This window comes from Barbus barbus (assembly GCF_936440315.1).
Source record: "Barbus barbus genome assembly, chromosome: 4".
Classification (NCBI taxonomy): domain Eukaryota; kingdom Metazoa; phylum Chordata; class Actinopteri; order Cypriniformes; family Cyprinidae; genus Barbus; species Barbus barbus.
This window is the reverse complement of record NC_136732.1, coordinates 33946834-33972990: the sequence shown is the minus strand read 5'-3', so window position 1 is coordinate 33972990 and position 26157 is coordinate 33946834. Positions and strand designations below refer to the sequence as shown.

General features: G+C 37.7%; 2 protein-coding genes across 2 annotated transcripts in view; one reads left to right on the top strand and one right to left on the bottom strand.

Moving 5' to 3' along the window:
* ngfra (nerve growth factor receptor a (TNFR superfamily, member 16)) overlaps positions 1-21991 on the bottom strand; it is a 46038-nt gene extending 24047 nt beyond the window's left edge. Inside the window, exons 1-3 of the mRNA XM_079415104.1 lie at positions 21769-21991; positions 14703-14865; positions 947-1309 (exon numbers count right to left, since the gene is read on the bottom strand). Coding sequence (XP_079271230.1) covers positions 947-1309; positions 14703-14865; positions 21769-21804 — 562 coding nt within the window. The 5' untranslated portion in view covers positions 21805-21991. The remainder of the gene's footprint in view (positions 1-946; positions 1310-14702; positions 14866-21768) is intronic.
* The window catches only part of LOC306868757 (nucleolar transcription factor 1-like), a 967110-nt gene that overhangs the window by 891294 nt on the left and 49659 nt on the right, over positions 1-26157 (top strand). The gene's annotated exons all lie outside the window — the stretch shown is intronic.

Sequence of the window (26157 nt, the reverse complement as noted above, 5' to 3'; positions counted from 1 at the left end):
GTGCACACTTTGTGTGCAACTTAAATATGCAGGAAAAACCCTGCAGAAGTAAACTGAAAAATGAAGCAGAAATATAGTTTGTGGCAAACAGGAGGAAAAATATATTTAAATAATTCTATTTTTCGGTAACACTATATTTTAAGGTGTCATAATACAGAGTAATTACCTAGTTAAGTACTTAGTAGTAGCCATTATACTTACATGTAACAAAACGTACTTATCATGTAACTAAGTTATGGAACAGCCTGTACTTACAGTTTGTAATTATGTACATGTAATAGGCAGCAACTCTACATTTAAGTGCAATCTAACTTATGCCTGTGTAATATTCTGTAATTGTAATGTAATTAGAAAGGTATTACATGTATTTTAGCTGTGTACTGGTGGGTTAAATCAAACTAAGGTGCAGCTGGATAAGGTGTACAGTATAGATACACATGAAGTACACTTAAGTACAATCTTGATACACTTTATTTTAAGTAGCTTATGTCTGTGTGCTTACATTTATAATTACGTTGTATAAAGTCTGCAACACGTAACAATCTTTTGGTTACATAAGTAGCTGTGTAACAGACTCGGTTTGTTTCATATGTGTAACAGTAGCTGCCTATTACATCTACATAATTACAAACTGTAAGTACAGGCTGTTCTATAACTTAGTTACATGGTAAGTGCATTTTGTTTCATGTAGGTACAACGGCTACTACTAAGTACTTAACTAGGTAAATACTCTGTAGTATGGACACCTTAAAATAAAGTGTTACCAATTTGCTTATATTTGTCACAAACCGTATATAAACTATATTTCTATATTTTTTTAAATTTTCCTTTTTAATATAATTTTGTTTTTTTTTATTCTGTTTTTTTTTTTTTTTATTATGCTATTATTTGATTTCAATTTTGATTGTGTTTGCATGTGATTTTCTTGAGAGTATTATTCTCTCACCATGACACCATGCATCTTTGTAGGGTGTGCAGTTCCTCTTGAGAATCTCTATTCCCTCCTCGCAGATGGTGCAGGGCAGGCAGGGGTCCAGCGTGCTCTCCTGATCAGAGTAGGTGTCGTCCAGACACTCCTCACAGAGCGTGTCGTGGGAGTGCTCGCAGCGCATCATCACACCATGACCGAGTGGACACACGGTGCACGGTTCGCACTGGTGCGTCAGGTCGTTCATGAAGTAGGCGTAGTTGCACACGCACACAGCGTCGTTGGAGTCAGTGCAGGGGGTCTGCATGCGCATGAGACCCGTGCACTCTCTACACGTCTGACAGGTCTCTGTGTGACTGAACGTCTCAGAGAACGTCTCACCTGGAGAAAAGAGACAGAGAAAAATCATCAGAATGACAAGATAATTACAACCTGCCCATCTGCTGCTAATAATGAATCCTGAGGTTAAATTATTACGTCCTTAGTGCTTTAAATATAATTAATCAGTGCTGATATTAATAATAAGAGTCTACAGGCATGGAAATACAGAGGAGGGGAGACGTGTGAAAAAAGGCAAAGTGGAAAAATTAGTAATCAAGGAAAGGAACTAGGTTGTTTTATAGAGATCTGTGTGTTTTCATTTCAGTATGGTAATTATTTCTGCAGTTAAAACACAAGTCTACTTGGCATTAGAGTAGCAATAATGTATCTGAGTTTAGTTGCTTACAGACCCGATATGAAACAGACTTCAAATTTCGTAATAGCTGTGCAGTCCACCTGTAGCATCGTCCCATTAGCCCCTGCTGGTAGACGTTATAACTATACACTTTGGCTGCAAAGAGCGTCTTTCTCAATGGACCCCTTTTTTTTACAGGCGGTGATGACGTTTTTCCACAGATATTAACAGTGTGACATTGACATATAGCAATTTTTTTTTCAATTATGTACATCTATGACACTATACTTTGTGTTTTATTAGCGCTACCTTGAATTACAGAAAACTAGTTAACATTGCTACATGAGTCTTTCTAATACAGTGGCTGAGGGAGTGATGAGAAATTTGACACATCTCGCTTTTCTGACCAACATAATCAATCTCTCGATATTTTTTCTACTTTTGGAAGTCATGGAAATTCTGTTGTTAATTTTTCTTTGGGAATGCAAAATTTATATTTCTTGTAGTTATATTTCTTAAATTTTTCCATTCACTGGAAGTTTACCCGACTATAATGACTTCTGCTTCTGCAAACGCTTGAAAAAAGGTAGACCATTCAAAATAGTACTCTTTTCTGGACAATTTTTCGCAAGCAGTATTATGTTTCATATTGTGACATTCCAAACATAGGTTCAGGAGTAGCCTATTCATTCAGTCCTGTCAATCATCATTAAGAGCCTATATAAGCAGTTCTGTCCCAGCATCAATTCTTCTGGCATCCCTTCACCTCCCCATCTCCTTCTCTATTTCTGTTTTTCTCCCTCTCTAGGTAAGACTGCAATGGGTGGGTGAACTCGGGTTCGAGCCTCCATTGAGGACAGTGAGCCAAGTTTGTTTACCATTAACCATCAGGACTGGATGAGCAGCCGAACTCATGAAATAGATGTTTTGCTGCTGACAGCAGCTCTAGTGAAAGGTTTGGAACTGTATGCAGTCTTGTGTCTTGAATCAATCAGTGTTGTCACAATAACATTTTTAGCAGAGTGATTAGTCACATGGCATTCATGGCTCAGATTATTTGCTCAAAAAGCTGATGAGTTACATATTTCCCAGTTTTTCTACAGCAGTTGAGCACTGATGTAAATGGCACTGCTAATGGATAGTTTTCTCAAGGTATTATAAAATGGATAGAGAATAACAGGACGTGATGGAGAGAAGAGGTAGCAACAGGATCAGCAAATGACAGACCGATTCAAACTTGCATCAGCCAAATAATCATGAAAAAAAGAGCGTTAACTGCCATGTTATGGTTCAGATTCATTGCGATGAACATGATGTGACTTTTTATACAGTGTTCTCTTTCCTTTTTGCCTTCTGTCTTTTTCCATCTTTCCAAGAACTTAAAGTTTCAAGATTTGCAGGACAACATTTGTAACGCCTAAATTCGGCCCTGAAATAATGCTTCACTTTTTGGTGTTTACCTTTATTACACAATAAGAGCTTTTCTCAAGAGGAGTTTTTCCTATATGTGAGTTTGAAATGCTGTATGAAAATAAAACATTGAGATGAAAAATTATTTGGAAAGCTTTAAATTTTTCAGAGGGTGTGTGTGTGGTGAGGCTTCCAGTGAAATCAGGGTTTACTGTAGGACAAAAAAAAACGTGTGACAGACATTTTAGATGGCGTGGATTTCTAAGGGTTTGTAACGCAATCCCTGCAAATTTGGGATTTAAATATCTTTCCCTAGATCTTGTGTCACTCTGATAACAGGAGAGGAGAAAGCAAGGATGAGAGGACAATAAGAATGTGTTTGTTTGGTTTTGGTTGGATTTCACAGGAAAGAGGAAGCGCTTTATGCTTGATGATCTTCAATAAACCAAGTTGTTTTAAATGCCTGGTCACAGCCGTGGCAGCTCTTGCTTGTGTATGTGGAGGTCTCTGGCTGTCTCCCAAAACCCCAGACAACTAACTTTCTCTTTAAAGGCCAATTCACACCACACCAGCAAATGCCGACAAAGGCAACAGACACATTTGTCGGGTTTTGTCTGATCAGTGTGTTACCCCTGTTTGTATCTGATGCCATTATTCGACGCTTGTTTTCGCTGATTTAACGTGTTGAATCAGCATTTGTTGGATCTTTTAAAAAGTCTGAGAAATGATGTACTGTACTCTGTCAGCTGTCAGCATTGGTCTGTGTCAGTTGCATGAATTGATCTTAACAGTCCACATATGAAGGAAAATTGTCAAACAAAATCCCAAATCAATCAGTGTTGTCACAATAACATTTTTAGCATAATACACTAATATAGTGTATAATCAAAAGTGTATAGTGTATAATTCAATTTTGCAAGACCACATGATCTCCTTATAGGAATTCTAGGAGAAACATCTGAGACAAAGTTGATAATTATGTGAAACATAACTGAGAAGCCTCTCTGAGCAAAAACATGTTCCTCTGGGCTATCGTGTGGAAACAGAAGGTCAAGTATCGTTCAAGTTCAGACCAATTTATGTCCGGCAGATAATATATCATTACCATAAAAGGATCTGACAGATAAATCTGAACTATTCTATTGGACTTTCAGCTCCTTTTTTATATTATAGCCAAGATCTTACAACAGAAAGCAAAGGAATGTGAACAGGATGTGAACAAGACATCATAGGTTGAAAGGCCAAAAACATCATTTTTGCTTCAGTACAGCAAAAATGAAACTCTTTTATTTCTACATAAACACTTAAAGGTGGATTCTACAAGTTAGAGCTGTTAACACCAAATAAACCAGCCATATTTGTCTGAGGATGAAGATAATATCTGAGAAAGAAAGTGGTTCTTCACAGCGAGCAGCAGATACACATCTGCACATTCATGAGAAATGTCATCACCAGCACACGTACTGTTTAGAAATGACCCTTTTTCTTCTTTAGACTGGTCCGACATGCAGTAAGGGTAAGATATTATCAAGCTGAGGTATTCACACAAGCACAGGTGGGTTTCTAATCTCTCTCTCATATGTCGCTCATGTGTGTCCCTGGCCTTTTATTCTCATGGTGATAAATAAACAAACAAGCAAACAGAGATAAGCAGAAAAACATACAGATAGATCTCTGCTGGAAATGTTCTTGTATTGCTGGAACACAGGACAGCTTTTCATCAAACACCACAAACATGAAACAAAAACAGGCCCACAGCTGTTTTCCAGAGGAATATTTCATCGCTCAGAGGTTGCTCATTCATAGCTCAGGAGACTTCTTTTTTTATATATATATATCTGTCATTTAGTCACCCTCATGATGTTTCACATTTAACTCGCTGATTTAAAAAATGGTGTAGAAACAGTCTTCACTCAGAAATTGCTAGTAAATTTAACAATTCATTACAAAGAAATGGCAACACATTAAAACAAATGTTTCAAATTTTGAAGCAGAAAGAATGTACTAAATTGTACACCAGTAATCTTTGTTCACAACTTTGAAAAATCATTTTTTACTGATGTTGAACTTGCTTCAGTGAACAAATCATTCTTTAGATTGATTTGGTTGCATATGGGTTTGGAATGACAAGAGTGAGGTAAATAACTATTCCTTTAAGTGTTAACTTTGTCTGAGATATTTGTCCTAGTTTATTACAAATAAGACTGTAAGAGCTATAATACTGACACTGGTAGCATAGCCCAAATCATTTGTTTATGGACAAATCTGATGAGCTCATATTGAAATCTCTGAGGTCTAATTGCAGACTTTTGAGCAAAGTGTGACTGAAAATGTGTGATCACTGGATCCCACTCTCAAGAGAAACATGCAACCTGAAACTATGGAAAATTATTGACACATCATATTTAGGATTTTTCTTGCTATACAATCAGCATTTGACCAATGTCTGTTTGAAGCTGGAAGGATTTGGCGCTGGGCAGACAGATGAGTTCACGCCTAAGGTTGGCCTGAGGGTGAGGTGTTCACCTCTCTGCCATACTTTGGACAGAAGCACTCCTTGAAACACCTTGACGCTCTTGTCATGTTTGTTCTTGTTGTGCAGGTGATGTTAAAGCTAAGGACTTGGTTACCGTAATCAAGGCTTCTGAGAAATGCCAAAACAACTGCTCAAACATGTTGTGCTGACAAACCTGAGATCGCTGATGCAGCAATAATGCTGTTTTTAAATTATGCTTAATTCAAATATAATCAATTCCCAGATTAAAGGATGATAAATTAATCTTCATTGATTAGCTTTGATGCTGTGGGTACAAAATGCTCCTAAACGCCTTACACACAATGTACCCCTTCTCCATATCACTGTGTAACATCCTCATTTACACGTACAGACTCCGTAAATGATGTTCTTTCTAAGAGCAAAGAGCAGACTGGTCTCTAGTGCTCTAAGAGAGAAGAGGGGGATGATGGGTAAACATATGGATCATGTGATGCAGGCCACAGTGATCTGCGAAAAGTGTCAGTTCAGCCGAACAACCCTTTCAGCCCATCTGTTTGTTCTCTCGCTCTCTCCTTCATTATTTATTAATGGATGGATATGACCTCGTTCTGCAGAGGAGAATTTAAAGATCAGTCCATTTGTCACCCAACTATCTATCTATCTATTACCTACCTACCTACCTACATGTACCTACCAGTGGTGTACAGTGGTGTTCTACAATGAGGACGCAAAGTCCTAAAATGTTTTTTAAATCAAATGTAAATTCATGTCCCAGTCGCTTTTTCTTATTTAAATAAGCATACTTACACTATCAGAAAAAATATATTTTTACATTAACATTGTAATCAATATTCTATTAAAGCCAAGCATGAATCTCATCAAGTTAGTATTTTTAAGCATTCTCCATTTATTACAAAATAATAACAATTTCAACAATATATTTTATTTGTGAACTTATTTTCAGCTATTATTTTTAATAGTTCACTTTTTTAATTTTTGGGGGTCATCAGTCATCAAAGCTCAATAAATATTGGTCACAGACATGGATATTTATGTTCAATTACTGATTACTCACTAAAAACCAATCATGTTTTCTCCCATTCACTCTCAGTTACCCCCCATCAAACTCACCGCACGCTTTAGAGCAGGGGTCAGCAAGTAAGATAGCGGGGGATAGTCAAAACATAGTCAAAGGATAATTTAAGAAATTAATTGATGAAAAATTCAACTAGAATTGCCTGTGACATACTGTTACAGTGTCTTTTGTAACTGTGAGCTGTTACTCGGTGTTAAATCCTGTAGTAGGACAGTCATAAACAAAATGCTACATTTGTGTGGCGGTGACAGGCAGAGTATGCTATGTGAGCGGAGTGGAGAGTCAACAATTTTCGTGCTCCGGGCGTTTAATAACTCTGCTCCTGCTCCACTCCACGCTCACTGAAATCAGAAACACCGCTCTGTCTTTGCTCCGCGGCCAAAGTATTTCAGTATCACAGTTCTGTTCATAGGCCTATATTAAAAAATTTAATAAATAAAAGATTGTTTCAGCATGGCTTATTGGAACACTAGTGTGCAAATTTTTAAGTGAATAAGTGTTGTAGTAGTTGTTTAAATCATGCTTTCAGCTCAAAATATTCAGTAGAAGGAACAAACAAATTCCTTGAGAACTATTATAACTTCCCGCTCATGTCCATTACCGTCATTCACATTCTTTCCGATTTGAGTGATCCTTCTCTATCAAGCTAGCTAAATATTTTAAACTTGTGAATTCTTTCTAAATATGCAGTTATATTACGGCCGGGTCGTTGGCATGAATTGTAGCCTACTCGTGATGGAGAGGTGATGGAGCGAGTGAAAACCACACCGCTCCGACTTTTAAAAAATCCGCTCCTCGCTCCATTCAAAATCACACCGCTCCACCCGCGCTACTCTCACATAGCCTACTCTGGTTGTGAGTAGGATAACTGTCGCTGTCATGACAGATCTATTTCAGAACCTGCCGCTATCAAAATAATCTGGCTGCGGGCCACCTGTTGCCAACCACTGCTTTAACTCAGTGGTCTGTTAAAACTGTTCAGGGAGGCACAACAGACACGGACTCCCGCTGCAGGGTTGCCAAGTTTTCACAAAAAAAAAAAAAAAGTTTTTTCTCATCCAATATTTTGAGAAGACATTGCCTTCTTTGCCTCCTCGGAGGAAACACCCCCGATACGTACATATTTTAATTTATATATATATATATACACGCTTGACGTTGTTTGTCTGTTTTGTGTTTACTATAATATCCCTGACCTTGAGAGAGGAACACATGGCCCCCATGCTGTCTGATCTCCATCTTACTTTCATTACTTCTTTGACTTTAGTGTTTACTTTTTTCCTTCTTGTTTGAGTTTACTTTATACATTTCATCTTTATAGTGAGTAAAGTCTATTGTGACATTCGTGTGGAGCGTGTGCATTCAGCTGTGAACAGACAAACAGAGCACCAGCCGGGTGTTCGCAGGGATGCACCTGAACGCAGCCGTCCCTGCACTGATTATAAACACATATCACAACAACAGAAACAACAGAGCGCCCACCCACACATGCTCTGCTGATGACTGTTTACACGCATAATAAATACCTTCATCACACACAACCGTTTCTGTCAGGAGGGCCAACGGAAAAAGACTCGGACTGCCTCATGTGGCGTGTCTTCCTCTGACGTCATCAGTGTGCTTTCATCCTTTTACAGTTACAGATAAATACGCTCTTTGAGAGCTGGTTTTCTGCATGGCTGTCATTTGTTGGAGGAGAACTGTAACTGGGGATGTTTGCCAATATTTTTCTGGCACATTTTGAAAGATTTTGTAAAGTAACTTAATACTGAATGGGCAGAGGAAAAATGTCCATTGCATAATGCACTGTAAACCATATCGGTTTATCGGAACAAACTGGAATGTATTTCTCTCTCTCTCTCTCATACTGTTTTCACAATTCAGTTGTTCCTTATTAGTATGACTCTTTCTGTTATAATATGGTTAAAGTAATAAATCAAAGCTGCGTGGAACAGTAGAGCGGCTGCATAGGCCAATAAAAACAGCGAAGGCTCCAGTCCTGAGTTCTGCTTAAATGTTCAGTAGCATTAACCTCTCTCTCTCTCTCTCTATTTCTTTCTCTCGGATGAATAAGGGCTGTATTGGGTTAGGGCATCTGATGTTGCTTGTGCTTAAGTGACGTGACGTGAAAGTGACGTGACATACGGTCAAGTATGGTGACCCATACTCGGAATTTGTGCTCTGCATTTAACCCATCCAACGTGCACACACACAGCAGTGAACACACACACACACACCGTGAACACACACCCGGAGCAGTGGGGGGTTCGGTGCCTTGCTCAAGGGCACCTCAGTCGTGGTATTGAGGGTGGAGAGAGCGCTGGACATTCACTCCCCCCACCTACAACCCCTGCCGGCCCGAGACTCGAACCCGCAACCTTTGGATTACGAGTCTGACTCTCTTACCATTAGGCCACGACTTCCCAATAAGTAGATAATAAGATAATAAGTATAATTATCTAATGCTGTTATTTCCCAAATCCCCATCAGTCGTTAGTCAGCTCTGTCTAAAATTACACACTGACTGATTCCAGTTCAGCATGGCTCCCACAGTACCTATTACAAACAGAATATAGACCCTTTTAGGGCCGACATCACAGTTACGTCACAGCGCTAGCTGGAGGCAAAACAAAGGGAAAACTGTAAGCGGCCCATTCAAACTAGCGCTGATTCGGCTACATAAGGAGCTTAAAATATTATCTTGTTGTGATGTTGGGTGCCAGAATCGATGTAGTAGAGGCTTCAATTTGAAATTTTAACACATAGCTCCTTCCTCTGTCAGACAAAACAAAAATAAAAATAGGACGACTGTGGTTAAACGCGATAAAACGAGCAGACTGGACAGAAACGATCGTCAAAAATGCTCACGTTTGCAGTGCACTCTTCTTGTCAGAAAAGGTTAAATAAAGTATTGTCTTTTGTTGTTATGGGCGCGTCTAAAGATTTCTTATGCATCACTATGTCGTCGAAATAATGTCTGTGTGCATGTGTGTAAAACAACAAACTGACGATTTATATGCTTAATCATTTGTAATTGTATATACATTGTTGTGATTAATTGTGGCTATAAAAAAAAAAAAAAGCTATAAAAATAGTTGCCTATTGAAATTGAAATATATACATCTTCACGACTAGATAGACACAGCGAGTTTGTCTTTACTATACACATTAATAGATGTGAGTCACTCAACCGGAGGGAATCCTGTCAGATCGACCAAGCTTTGAGTTAAAGTGTGTGCGGGTCGCCCAATCTGGTTTCGTCTGTTAAAGTTAACCTTTTCAAATAACAATTGCGGTCCCGGACAGTGAGTGACCTTACATACGCAGGTAAAATCGGAGTTTCTCCAGTTATTGTTAAAAAAACAAGCTAACAGACTTCATAGCTAGCGTTAGTGAAGCGGTCAGTGGAATCTTTCTGCCTCCAGCTAAGCTCCGCCCACAGAAAACCGTAACTATGTTTACTAACAGAAAGGGTCTAGACTGACTTCCATTCACAGTTCACTTCAAAACAACAAAGAGCCTTTAAATTATGCATTGTATAAAAATATGACTAAATCTCATGAAAATATGTCTTTCTCATGAAAATATTTCTATTTCAGATAAATGTTGTTCTTCTGAACTTTCTATTCATCAAAGAAACCAGGAAAAAAATTATACTCAGCTGTCTTCAACATCATAATAATATATATATATATATATATATATATATATATATATATATATATATATATATATATAATTATTATTATTTAGCAGCAAATCAGAATATTACAATGATTTCTGAAAGATTGTGGGACTGGAGTAATTTACATTTTAAAATACATTCAAATAGAAAACAGTTATTTTAAATAGTGAAAATATTTCAAAATTGTACTGTTTTGCTGTAGGCCTACTTTGGATCAAATAAATCCAGGCTTTCTGAGCATAATATAATGTTCAAAAGCTTTTGACTGGGCAACTTTAATTTTTTCTCTTATTTCTAGCTTTTAATTGGCTTAGAAATCAGATACACTGCTGAACAATAACCAATAATAATGATTTGTTTATATACTACAAACACTTTTTTAGTCCCATGAGGCAGAATAGTTTCTATACTGTAAAGAATGCTATGGCAATTAGCACTGAATTGTTCATATACTTTATTTATTAGATGAGATGACTTGAAAAACACAAATAAACCATATATCGTCGCAATCGCAAATCCAAATTCATCATTTTTTTTCTGTTTTCATCCATTTCATATATTAGGAATTTCATGGTGCAACTTTCTGCGCGAGAGCTCCCTCCGGCTTCGAGTATGAATGAACACACACTGCATGTAATGAGCGTTATTCTCGCCTTATTCTGGGTCCGAATAAAACATCAGGTCATGCAACAGATTATCCTGTCTCTTTGAACTATATTTATTCACACCGGCTCTTGAAAACCTTTATGCCAACACACTTGCCTGAAAAAGTGCTGGGGACGAATTTACATGATATTAAAAGTGGGGGCGACACGTCCCCCACGTAATCTACGCCCCTGGTGATAATTCTTGCTAGATTAGACAAAGTTTTTTTTATTACATTTAATTACATTTTAATTACATTAAAGTAAATGCTTTATTTTTTAAAGCTGCGTTAATTAGTCAATACAACAAATAGTAACATAACATAAATGCACTGTAATAGACAAAAAATAGATAAAAATATATATTTTGTCTATTACAGTGCATTTATTTTAGCATTTAGTATATATATATATATAGAGAGAGAGAGAGAGTATCTCACAGAAGTGAGTACACCCCTCACATTTTTGTAAATATTTTATTATATCTATTCATGTGACAACACTGAAGAAATGACACTTTGCCTGTCCCCTCAAAATAACTCAACACACAGCCATTAATGTCTAAACCACTGGCCACAAAAGTGAGTACACCAGTGAAAATGTCCAAATTGGGCCCAAAGTGTCAATATTTTGTGTGGCCACCATTATTTTCCAGCACTGCCTTAACCCTCTTGGGCATGGAGTTCACCAGAGCTTCACAGGTTGCCACTGGAGTCCTCTTCCACTCCTCCATGACGACATCATGGAGCTGGTGGATGTTAGAGACCTTGCGCTCCTCCACCTTCTGTTTGAGGATGCCCCACAGATGCTCAATAGGGTTTAGGTCTGGAGACATGCTTGGCCAGTCCATCATCTTTACCCTCAGCTTCTTTAGCAAGGCAGTGGTCGTCTTGGAGGTGTGTTTGGGGTCGTTATCATGTTGGAATACTGCCCTGCGGCCCAGTCTCTGCTTCAGTATGTCAAAGTAAATGTTGGCATGCATGGTTCCCTCAATGAACTGTAGCTCCCCAGTGCCGGCAGCACTCATGCAGCCCCAGACCATGACACTCCCACCACCATGCTTGACTGTAGGCAAGACACACTTGTCTTTGTACTCCTGACCTGGTTGCCGCCACACACGCTTGACACCATCTGAACCAAATAAATTTATCTTGGTCTCATCAGACCACAGGACATGGTTCCAGTAATCCATGTCCTTAGTCTGCTTGTCTTCAGCAAACTGTTTGCGGGCTTTCTTGTGCATCATCTTTAGAAGAGGCTTTCTTCTGGGACGACAGCCATGCAGACCAATTTAATGCAGCGTGCGGCGTATGGTCTGAGCACTGACAGGCTGACCTCCCACCCCTTCAACCCCTGCAGCAATGCTGGCAGCACTCATACGTTTATTTCCGAAACACAACCTCTGGACACAACCGCTGAGCACGTGCACTCAACTTCTTTGGTCGACCATGACGAGGCCTGTTCTGAGTAGAGCCTGTCCTGTTAAACCGCTATATGGTCTTGGCCACCGTGCTGCAGCTCAGTTTCATGGTCGTGGCAATCTTCTTATAGCCTTCGCCATCTTTATGTAGAGCAACAATTCTTTTTTTCAGATCCTCAGAGAGTTCTTTGCCATGAGGTGCCATGTTGAATTTCCAGTGACCAGTATGAGAAAGTGAGAGCGATAATACCAAATTTAACACACCTGCTCCCCATTCACACCTGAGACCTTGTAACACTAACAAGTCATATGACACCGGGGAGAGAAAATGGCTAATTGGGCCCAATTTGGACATTTTCACTTAGGGGTGTAGTCACTTTTGTGGCCAGCGGTTTAGATATCAATGGCTGTGTGCTGAGTTATTTTGAGGAGACAGCAAATTTACAATGTTATACAAGCTGTACACTCAATACTTTACATTGTAGCAAAGTGTAATTTCTTCAGTGTTGTCACATGAAAAGACTGTATAAATATATTTATATATATATGTGTGTGTGTGTGTGTGTGTGTGTGTGTGTATATATATATATATATATATATATATATATATGAAAATGAACATTTATTTAATTTATTTGATTGTGCTGAATACATTTAAACTTGTTGTTGACAGGGTTCGAGAGATTCACTTACATGAATCAAACCAATGATCTTGTGGTTGTTTGAACCAAGCTCAAAGAGTGGAGTTACAAGATCATTTTCGAACTCTCAGGCCTTATTTATGAATCAAAGTAATCAATGGAAACTGATATCTGTCAGCTAGCATGTGTGTGTGAATCCAGGACTTTGGCCAGACATGTAAAGAAATGAGGACTGAGACAGTAGCTGTGATGGTGAGAGGTTTGTGTCACGCACACACTTGTGTGTGTGTGTGTGTGTGTGTGTGTGTGAGTGAGTGAGGGGGAAACAGAGAAAAATGGACAGCTAAATATTTCAGTAGTTGCTGATGTATGCTTGTGTCTAGACCGGGTCGGGGATGAGGGGGCGAGGATGCATGAAAGAGGCACACGTGTGTGTGTGTGTGTGTGTGTGTGTGTGTGTGTGTGTGTAACACTGGGTAAAAAGTGACAGGAAATAAGCACAAAGGTCACAGAATGTGTTTTTGTCTATCAGTAAACAGGAAGCTTGTTTTGTTGCACTAAAAATGAATGCAGATGCTTTTCTAATATAACATTCACCATCTTTATTTATATCCTACACAGATTGAAAAAACAAAAAGCACCCAGTTGGGTTATTGATGTAAAGTGTCCTGTCCTGAAACATAAGACCTCCTCTATTTCAGGCCTGTCGTTCTAAGTGCTTCTCAGCGCGTGCAGAGGACTGTGAGCGTTTTTCTTACTGAGAGCAGAAAGTAGGATAGAGCCCCTTTAGGAAACACTCACAACAAAAGAATGAGACCTGCTGTAAAACGAGTGAAAAATGTGTCTTGTCATTTCCAAATGTGCCAGTGCAATTTGTAAATGTGTCTGTGAATGGGAAGAATATATTATATATATATATTTGTTCATTCTATATTATATGTAACTGTTTTCAGCATTTATAATAATAAATCCGCATATTATAATGATTTCTGAAGGATCATGTGACACTGAAGACTGGAGGAATGATGCTGAAAATTCACAGAAATAAATTACATTTTAAAATATATTAAATATATAGAAAACAGTTATTTTAAATATTAATAAGATTTCACAATAGTATAGTATTTACTGTATTTTTGATCAAAGAAATCCAGCCTTGATGAGCATAAGAAACTAGATATTTCTCATTTAAAAATGTGTGGTGATGGCGACATTGTGTCTTTCAATTTGTGTCCATCTATCACTTCCTGTTTTCCTCTGTTACTCTCTCTATCTCGTTTTCCTCACAAACTAAGAAGCTGAACATTTGGCCTAAATTAATGCATCAAACACACACACACACACACACACACACATCGGCTCATATACCATAACCGAATAATTGTATAATTGCTCTCAGCCTTCTGCCTGTTCTTTGGTATATGTGCACGTGCGTGAGTGTGTGAGGGAGCAAGAGAACATAATTATGTGTTAATAAGTATACGTGTGTACGTGTGAGAGACTAATTATGTGTTAATAAATTTATTTGCCTGAAAGTAAGTGTTTGTTACAGTGTGAACATTTGTGTGTGAATATGCATGGAAGATTATGAGTACATGAAGTATGCATGTGCATGAACACTTCTGTCTGTGTCATGGCCTACATGCATGTTAGCGTGTGGGTTTGCATGTGAGTACAGTTTGTGCATATGTGTAGTTGTACTCACTGTCTAAGCATTGACCGCATTCGGTCTGGGTTGCCCCGCACTCCTTGACCACACCCTCTCCTGGAGGACACTGCAAACAGCACTCCCCGTCATGAGTGTAACTGCCCGACTCACACTCCTCATCTATGGCCCGCTCCAGCTTAGAGCCAAACACCAGCCCCAGCTACAAAAAGAAAGAAACGACATTATAATTCAATCTCATAGCCTCCAATTACCCATAAACCCCTGAGATATTTTGATGTTAATATGTTAACTAAAGCATTTGCAAGGCAATATAGTCATATTGATGCTCCTCAAATGCTATTTCCTTCTTATTCTCCACTAATTGCTGCAATTAATTCAGCCTGGACCACCAACAAACTCCATATAAATGTTGCTCTGCAGATAATTTCATTTCTTTGTTTGTTTTAGGAGTAGATTTGATTATGGTTAGTGCTTAACTGTTACAAAAAAACATATATAGATATATAGTTTGAAAATCTTCCATTGACTTTAATATTAAACATTACACATTGCACAATGAATTGTGACAGCTGACAAAAGACAAGACATGCTAAGAATCATGACAACTATCACTCTGAAACCCTAAAACTTTAACTTTTCTATAGTATTTCTAATTTATAATAAACCTACTCTGTTTTATTTTTCCAGTACAACATTCTTAAATTAAGATGCATTTACTTGCAAAGTAAAATGAATTTAAGATATTAACTCTTGTTTTATTAAATAAATAAATACGTTTGTTTATGCTTTAAACAAGTAACTTTATTTTACAGTCCTGTTCCACATGAACATACCTTGTACTTATTACAGTAATTACAATAACTGGGTTAAAGATACTAACTTTAGACCATGTAGTTACTTCAAATTGCCCAGTACTTTCTTAGATAGCGCTGTAAGTACAAGTAAGTGCACGTGCTTTAAAATAAGTTGCAGCCAAAATATCTACCGATGGGGTAAGAAAAATAAACTTAATTCAAGGGAAAACTAGTTCATTTTTCTTACCACACTGTCAGAAATATTGTCTTGTTCTATACAAAAAAACTATTTTTTTTAATTAAAAACTTTGTTTTTACATTTTTCAGCATATAATACTTCAAGAAAATGTATATTGATTTACTAATGTTTAGATATTTGGGTTACGCTTAAGGTGTCCTTGTTACAGAGTAATTATACATTTAAGTACTGAGCAATATTAATTAACTACACGTACTTACTATATGATTAGGGTTTGGCTAATGGTTACTTGCATGTAATTATGCGTAATTTATTGTTAGTATAATAGTAAGTACATGTAACATTTGTAGCAAGGACACCTTAAAATAAAGTGTTATCGATATTTGTACTGGAATTTTTTTTTTGCAATGTAATGTTTCAGTTAATCCCCTCACTGTCCATAAACTCCTTCATATTTGCTGCATATGGGACTACAGTTTGGTAACAGCTGCATCACAGTATATTGTGCTGATTGCATTTTACTGGTGTGTCCAAAAGCTGGGGCGTGTTGAGCAAGATGAGACAGGCAGTTGGCGTTATATATATGTCTACTGCATGTCCAGCTGTTTCTTTCGTATTGTCGCGGGTACGATTACACATATTTTACACATCGAGGTCTCACAGATCAGAGTCTGCAGACCCTCTTTACCCAAGAGAGACTTCTATTAGCCCTACCCTTCCACTGTGCGCTTCCTCTTTCACAGTTGAGTGTTGTCAATAACAAAAGAGGTCATAAACATCTGTACATGCAGGCACTGTAAAGAGGTGTTTATGGGCTCATTTTGTCTCAGACGCCAGATGTGTGTGTGCGGTGTGTTTAAGAGGACTTGAAGGCTCATTAGTGAGGACGCAGACTTCACTTTGATTTAATTTACTACTGCGGCGCTTCACTCTTCCAATCTCTATCGGTTCAATCTGGTCATGTGATCACGCTCAGTGTTCATATGTGATGTGTTTAATGTGTACAGAGCTCAGCGGTTACCACCCACACAAAAGTATTTTTCGCATTCATTTTCTCCATAGGAATTCTTCAATTTCTTCATTAAAATGTCCTAAGACATGAATCAAAGCAATCAGATCAGCTATCACATTACAAACTTTGATTTGAACAAAAAAAAGTGTGAAATTATCATTTAATTAACTTATTTTTGCTTATGAACTACTCATCCAATTACGTGTTGTGAATTATGAACAATGCAGTAGTTCAATTTTAAAAAATTACAGTAAGTGTGCACTTTATATCTAAATTTACACATAATAACAAAAAATACAAAATTATTCAATACTTTAATTGAATAGTTCTTAAGCAATATATACTGCTTTATATTGCTATATATATATATATATATATATATATATATATATATATATATATATATATATATATATATATATATACATATATATATATAGCAATATAAAGCAGTATATATTGCTTAAAAACTATTCAATCAAAGGATGGATATACACTGTAAAAAGTCGTTCAGTGCTATTGTCCATATGACTTCATTTTAAAAACTATATTTATTCCAATAAATTAATTTATATATATACAGTGCCCTCCATAAGTATTAGAACAGTAAAGAGAAAATTGCTCTGTTGGCTGTGAAGTCAAGAGATTTGCAAATATGATCAAAAGATGAATATGAGACAAAACTACAGAATGTCACATTTTATTATTAGCCGTTTCAACACATACATGTTTTACCAAATAAAAAGAACGGCACTTTTAGAGTTCATCCCACTCACTGATGTGAGCATAAGTATTGGGACAGTTGAACATAAGGCAGATATAAAAGATTAAAAGCTATTATTTAGTTGCAGATCCCTTGCGCACAATCACAGCAGTGAGTCTGTGACCCATAGACATCACCAGACTCTTGGTCCCATCCTTTGAAATACTTTTCCCAGCCTTTAATGCAGCCAATTCCAATTGTTGTTTGTTTTGGGTTTCTGCCTTCACTCTCCTCTTCAACTGGTGAAATTCATGTTCAATCAGATTTAAATCTGGAGATTGACTTGGGCAATCTAAGACTTTCCATTTCTTTGCCCTTATAAATTCCTTGACTGAACTGGCAGGGTGTTTTGGGTCATTGTCCTGATGCAATATAAAGCACCTCCCAGTGAATCTGGTGGCATTTTCTTGAATATTGGTAGGCAAGATGGTTTTGTACCCTTCCAAATTCATTCTGCTACTGTCATCATCATACATTAAGTCACCAGTAAAGTTGAGAGGGCCTGTTCCAGAGGCAGCCATGCATGCCCATGCCATGACACCACCTCCACCATGCTTTACAGATGAGGCTGTATGCTTGGGATCATTTGCAGTTCCCTTTTTTTCTCCCCATTTTTGCTTTCCCATCACTTAGATAAAGGTTCATCTTGTCCCATCGGTCCATAAACACAGTTCCAAAACTCTTCTGGCTCACCTTTTGGCTCAATTTTTTCTTATTTCAAAAAGTGAAACTTTCATATATTTTAAATTCCTTACATGTAAAGTAAAACATTTCAAAAGTTTTTTTGTTTTAATTTTGATGATTAGAGTTTACAGCTCATGAAAGTCAAAAATCCAGCATCTCAAAATATTAGAATATTTCCTAAGATCAATCAAAAAAAGGATTTGCAAAACAGAAAAGTTCAAGTTCTTTAAATTATGTTCATTTGTGCACTCAATACTTGGTCGGGGCTCCTTTATCACAAACTCCAGCATCAGTGAGGAATGGCATGGAAGCGATCAGCTTCTAATATTTTGAGATACTGGATTTTTGACTTTCATGAGCTGTAAACTCTAATCATCAAAATTGAAACAAAAAACTTTTGAAATGTTTTACTTTACATGTAATGAATCTAAAATAAATGAAAGTTTCACTTTTTGAAATAAGTTACAAGAAAAAATTAACTTTTTCACTATATGCTAATTTTTTTTAGATGCACCTGTGTATATATATATATATATATATATATAATTACTTTTTAGCCAAAAGGTGTCATTTTATGCACTGTTATTGTTTCCTATTTGTTTAGCTACATTAGCTACAAACACATTTTTTAATAATAAATAAAATTTTATAAATTACGCTGACTTGTGACTGCTGTAGCAACATATATCAACAAAGGACCACAAGTCGGGAATCGAACTTGGGTCACCAGAGGCTCAATTGCGTTACATGTCGTTGCATTTACCACAAGGCTGTCAGCACCAACATATATCTTAATCTCCGAGCTACGGGTGGGTTTGTTTTGAAAGGTTTATGCAATATCATTAAAATCTATTTCTCTGTGGTGTAAATGAATGGCATTTTTACTTCTAGAGCCCTACTGTTGTGCCTTGTAGAAGCATTTCTCTTTAATATAGCTTTTAAAAAAAGAAAAAAACCACAGATTCATTCATTAACCTGTGGATTCCAGAGCGTTTCAAAGACACCCTCACAAACAAGCATGTACACACACACACACACACACATACAGGGAAATTCAACTCACAGCACATTTTTCTCCTTGCATTCATTAATGAATTAGCATACTCTCTCTTTTTCTCACTCACTCACACAAACACACACAAACATCTTTTAATAGAAACCATAGCACATTACAAGTTGTTACAATTAAATTAAATTCAGACAGGTCGTCACCATCTAGATTACCCACAGTCAAAATAAAAAGGGAAAACCTCTCTGATCTCATGCACATTTTCACCACTTGTTTCTAATCTTATCTACCTCCCTAGCCTCTCTCTATCTCTCTCTCTCTCTCTCTCTCATACACTCTCTTTGCCCTTTAAGACTCCTCTTTCTGCCCCCCCCCCCCCCCCCCCCCCCCCCCCAATCCACATCCTCTCTCGTTCTCATTCAGAAACAGATGCACCAGTACAGCAGCCAACTCACCCCCTCATTTACTCTCTCTCTCTCTCTTCGTCAAACCCTGGCTGTCATCCTTTCTTTTTTCTCTCTATTTGCATTCGCTTGAGTAAGCGTGCCGATGAGTTAACTTGGCAGGCTTTAATGGACTCCCCAGTATGGAGCATGCCCAATGTTTAAGACATCTGAGCAAAGACTATGTGTGTACGAGTGTCTGTGGATTTACTTAGCTGTAGCTTGGGAACCAAATTAAATCTGTCAAAATCTTCCTCTGGTCAAATCCAAGAAAGTTCTCAATTGGAAATTCAACTAATGGATTATTTGAAGTCTATGGTATATCCTCATTTACATACTGTATGTAGGCCCTATCATTACAGTGATCTGCACCTGTCTGTACAGCGCTGCTATGCACCGGCCAAGAAATGCTACTGAGCTTTAATACCGTGAAACATCAAGGCTCAATATGCTATCACTTTTTTCACCACCAATTAGGCCATTTCTGTCCCTGCCAGATCTCTTGTAAAGTGCACCAGGAGCGTAGAGCCTTCACGCAGCTGTAAGATCCCACTCCAGACGGAGCGCTGCTGGCTCATGTGTCGGTGGAGATTCTTCACTGACTCTGTGCACCTGGATCAAACTCAATTGCCGACTCCGGTTGCCATTTTGCAAATCAGATCACTAAAAAGAGGTCACGGTGTAATTGTGTTTAGTCAAGAGCGTGTGCATGCTTAAACTGATTTGGTCCGTGTTACACGAGACTGGAGGTGGTGAGGGTCACGCAGGGCGCTCTGTAGGGGACCCTCGGGGTCACATGCTTACGCACTTTGAGTTTTTCACCCTGAGCATCAGACGTATCCTTTACAAAAATGTACCATGATAAGTTCACGCCAAAAATACCCCAGTATACAGTTGTATTTGGCACCACTGTCGTTGTCAAAAAATATATATTTTTAAACTTCTTAGGTTGAGATATATTTTTTTTTATGATTTTCATTATTAACAATAATTACTTAGTAGAAACTATGGTTACATTCACTCTTAAAAATATAGGTGCTTAAAAGGTTCTTCAAGTGATGCCATAGAAGAACCATTTTTGGTTCCACAAAGAACCATTCAGTCAAAGTTTCTTTAAAGAACCATCTCTTTCTGACCTTTTTAGAATCTGAAGAACCGTCTTTTGCCATAAAGAACCTTTTGTGAAACAGAAAGGTTCTTCAGAAGTTAAAGGTTCTTTATGGAACCATTTAGACAAAAAAAGTTATTCTATGGTATCATGAAGCACCTTTATTTTTAAGAGTGTTGGTAATTCTTATTTTAAGGGTTTGTGATAAATTCTGCTCATTATTGCACTAGTCCGGTCTGATCTAAATACCTGCGCAAGGTACGAATTATGGGTGATTCGCTGGCTGTGAAGGATCTTATCAAATTAAAATTGGTAGACTATACAGTTCAACTGTATGCATTTAAGTATTCACAAAAGTTACTGAGGGCATGTATTTTCACCTGGCGCTAGCGAGCAGAAATCGTTTGCCCGAGGACATGGCAACAGCAGCAATTTCCGATTGTTATCATACCGAACATTTAAAAAATATATTAATGTCATTGGGTATTATTTTAATTATAGATTCAAATATCGCAAATACATCAGAAAAAAAAAAAACTTTAGTGTTTCCAAAACTCTTTGAGGCGTTTGACTAAATTTCTAGTTGTGGAAGAAGCATTTCATCAGATCGCGCCACGAAAAACACCTGCAGGTATTTCTATAAAAATGCTGATTCCCCTGAAAGTCATTAGAACAAGGGCACTCTAAACACATACATAGCCTAGTAAAACTCCACAGTATGGGCTAGTAAAAATGTGCCAAACATTAAACGAATTGAGTCGGTCTAATAATTCGACAAACTCATATTTAACTGAAGCAACTTGACATGAAAGTTTGGCTCCAGTTGGGCGCTGCACATTTTCTGGAACATAATAAACAAACTGAACGAGTAGATTCATTTTAAAAGACTAAGAGAGTACAGGAGGCTGACACCTGTTCTCCAGAAACCGGGCAGCTGAGATTAGTCATCTCTTCCACAGTTCCGCCGATTCCGCAGGCGCATCACCGGAGCATCACCGAGCCGAAGCGCTTCACCTGATCTCAATTAACCTACACGACCACCGAAACCCAGCGCTCATGCGCCCCCATCTAAACTAACGCGAACACTTACCGCTCCGCAAATCAAGATCCACACCAAGGTGTCCATGTCTGATAGGTCCCTTCCCTCTCAAACTGTAAATCTGTGAGTGTGAGTCGTGAAGTGAAGACCAGCCCTCCGACAGTTCATATTAGCTCCATGTGGGTGCTGCTCTCGTGTTTGGGACTGTAGGGAAGCGCTAACTGTCCTGTGCTGTCCTGTCCTCCGCACTCAGGGCTGTCCAGCAGTGCACTGCGGAGAAGAGAGTCGTGCACGCAGAGATGAGGGGGGCACGAGTGCTTGCCAACTCCCCCCATCAGCACCTCTCTCTCTCTCTCTCTCTCTCTCTTTCTAGTATCTCTCTCACTTTATCTCTAACAGAAACGCATATGCAGAAGACTGAACGAGCTGGTTTGATCTGATCGCATTCAGACTCATTATTCTTGCGTATTGCTTTGCCGTCGCATATATATATATATATATATATACGCACTCACTTACACACAGAAATTTCAGAGCCATATATATATATACTTATATATATATGCATGCATGTGCATATGAAGAGTTCAGATGCAAAAGTCTCTAAGTGCCATCTGAAATTTTCATCTAAAACATTTTTGTCAGGCTGCTATGTTTAGGTTCAGTAATTTTACTCTAATGGCAAAGTATAGGTCCTTTTCTATATAATTAAAGTGAAATAACTCAACATAAATATAGGGGCCTGATAAAAATGCTCATTTTAGAAGAAAATTTCAGACGGCATTTAGAGGCTTTTGCATCTGAACTCTTCATATATACTGTCTATAAATCTCTTATCCACCTGAGCATTAATTGCAATCCATCTCTGTACACTGACTCCGTTCCACGCGCTCTGTATTTATATTACTGAATAAAATGCATTGTTTGAAATCGAAAATCAAGTGTATTTGCAAACCAAGCCCTTTAAAAATGGAATGTAAAAAATGAATAAATAAGATGATTTGAGTGAATGGGTGTAAGGGGTGTGTGATCAAACTGACGCCACAGGAGGGCGACTGCAGCCAGTGAGTCACATGTGACAGATGAGGCGTGATAAGGCCATAGACGGTTAAGTGCCAGGGATGAGAGGTTTTTACGACTCTTTCCTTTTCACCTCCATTCTTCCGATGTTTTTTCCACCTGTTCGGTGTTTATGAAACGCACGTAAATGCACATGAATGCATGTGTTGTAAATATGGCTCTGAAATTTCTGTGTGTACGTGAGTGCTTTATTAGAAGCAGGTTGGTGCACAGCAAAAAAATAAAAAAATAATTATCTTATTTTTCTGGAGAGGAAAAATTGTGCTATAACAAGACTTATTTAGTTCTTATATTTAATTCATTTTCTTACCATATTGGCTTTTTTTCCTTTTAACTCTATAAAGCCTGCTGTATCATATTTGATACACACATTTCTGAGGCCTCTTAATTATAAATGTGGTCAAAACTGTACTGTAAAATATGTTGTACACGTGCCTTCTGTTATCTGATTGATACTTAATACTTTTTAGCAAGTAAAATCCCTTTCAGTATAATTCTAAAAATATCCACCGTCAGGTTGTAGCACACATGTCTTTTTGCTCTGAAATCTTGAATGATTTTTATTAAATAAACATGAGTTCAATATCTTATATCATAGCTATATGAGCCATGTTAGCCTAATGTATTAAATATGATATTTAAAAAAAATTCTGCTTGTCTAGAAAATGAATTTAAATGTGTGTTTTAATCCCAAATCAGTATAGCTGTTCATGTCCCCCCGTTTACTTTCTTTGAGACCTATGTCTTTCTGGTCTATGAAAATGTCTATATGCATTAATAATGTTCGAATGTGATTTTTTTCCTCTCCATGACAGAAAGTGCTGAGAGTGATGAACGATGATCCTTTGTGCTGATATAAGCTTTAAAGGTAACCTAGACCTGTAACATCAGCTTACCAATCCATTAAAGCCGAGCAAGACCTTTCTTAAAGTGGTCTTCCAATAGTCAGATCTACAGAGACTGCCGACTGGCATCAACTCACATCTTAAGATCAAATGACACTGGGATGGGGCTTCGGAAACTGACCATCTATTTTACACTTGTTGAAGAGGATTCAAAATATCTGTTTATCAGTGATGGGAAAACTGCTTTTTTATCTGTCAGAGCAATGTTTATCTGGCACAAAAAAAAAAAATGAAGATCTCATCATTTATAAACATGTGAACAGATTAATTTATACTACCTCTATATAACCTATATAACAATGAAACGATGGACAGTGAAATGGTAGTTTGCATTCATTTAGATAGCCTCGTGCTTGATTACATGACATGAAATATTATTGAACTGATAATGAATTCAAAAGCATTATATATTGCATGTTTTATCTTAAAGAGGTACTATTATGCTTTTTCACTTTTTGCATTTTAGTCAGTGTGTAGTGTGTATGTTTGGGCATAAAAAGATCTACAAAGTTACAAATCTCAACTTTTGGTTGGCGGGTGAGGAGAACGCTTGGTTGAGCTCTGCACGTTTCAAAATCGAAACAATGCGATTTTCCAACCACCAAGCATGAGAGCATCTAGTACACCCCCAAAACAAAATCAAGACTTTGTAAAAGAGCATAATGTAAAGTTAGTACAATGACTTTTGGTGGTTACTCAGTCAGTTACAACCAGTGAGGTGATTCAGATTATAAATGCATGTGACAATGAGTCTTTAGCTAAACCATTTGGATTCCAGTCTAACATCATCATCACTTTTACAATCTGGATAGCTGGTGTTTTGAAGGCTAAAGTGTAAGTTACAATAGATCTGGTATCACTGGGATCACGTAGCCAGTCAGAAGCAGTTCTTCATCGATCTCTTAATTTATCAATAAATCCACATCCTACATTGTCAAAGACGACCACCACTACCCCTTTACTCACACACACACACACACACTTGAATTAACTCACTCTCTGAAATTAAGACATCGCAGAAAGAGCTTCGTGATCGATGGATAACAAGCGAGCAGTCAGGAAAGACAGCAAGATCAGCCTCTTTTTTCTGCCAGTGCAATTAATTCAGTCTGGATAATGAATCCAGTCAGGATAAAATTAAATCTGTCAGGATATATTGATGTTCCTTAGCGTTAGAGACATAAATTAACAATGTAATACTCACAATGCACAGTTTGTATTTGAACAGTTTTTTTTTTTATTGATTAGAATTGTCTTGATATCATCTGGCTCTTTAATCTATTCTGTTTTAACAATAACACAAAGGCTAAATGGGTCTGGTATTACCATGGATGTCTTACAATCAGAATAGACATTATGTGTTTTATAGTATTATCCTGCTTTATATTTAATGGTGTAGCTATTACCATTGCTGTCTTGTCTCTTCAAAGCCCTCTCTCCCCTGAGAAAGGACAAGCATGTCCAGATGGAGACCTATTACTCTCATTACGGCAGATTACATGCACCGCATGCCAAAACTGAAAATAGTACATGGCCGTTACATTTGATCTATGTCATTAAATATAGATAAACGGCTACACGACTATATGCTATATAAGTATGAATATATGAGTCAGCCATCTACCACGGCTCCAGTATCAACTGACCTATCATGAGTCAGCAAAAAAGCAACATCCACGACCCATTTTGCCAACATATGTGTTCAATCTAGTATGAAAAAAGCAGGATTCTTTAGCCCACTATTTGATCTGCAACCATAGCATTTCCCATGCATTTCTTTAATATCATCACAGTCCATTGTCATTGAGTTAATTGACAGCAGAAGTAATAAAACAGGAGATTTTAATTGGCATTATAGAAGGGAACTCTTGAGAAAACTTGAGGGAGTGTTCGCAGATTGGCAATTACTTGACGGACTGTCTTGCAAATATAAGAAGACGTTTTTCATTGTTGCTATGCACATATTGATTTTGTAAATGCTTGCACGCAGGACCTTTCAGGCCAACGGTCTGTTCTCATGACAGATATGGATCACGCACAAACCTATTTAAAAAAGTTGTGAATATGGGAGCATTGCCAGTGTTGTCCTGAATGCCTGCAGCTCACGCACACTTCTGGGTTGCAAGAGATCTTGTGGCGTCATCTGATTGTGCTTTCTTGTTCATCATCAGTTCATAAAATGCAGTTTGTGGGTCCCGCAGGTTGAGCATAATGAATTTGCTGAGTGTTCGCTATAGTGTTGCTATATTTGGACTGGAGTAAGAGCAGGTTATATTAAACAATCAGCTGACACTGCCTATAAGCAACATTAAGACTGTTATTGCCGTACGTACAACATAATCCCTTAATGTTTAACACTCCCAGAACACGTAATACAAAAAGCCAAAGATGAATACTCTCCAGACAAAAATGCTTCCAACGTTCCCTCTACTGCCTGTTACAAATAATCCACACT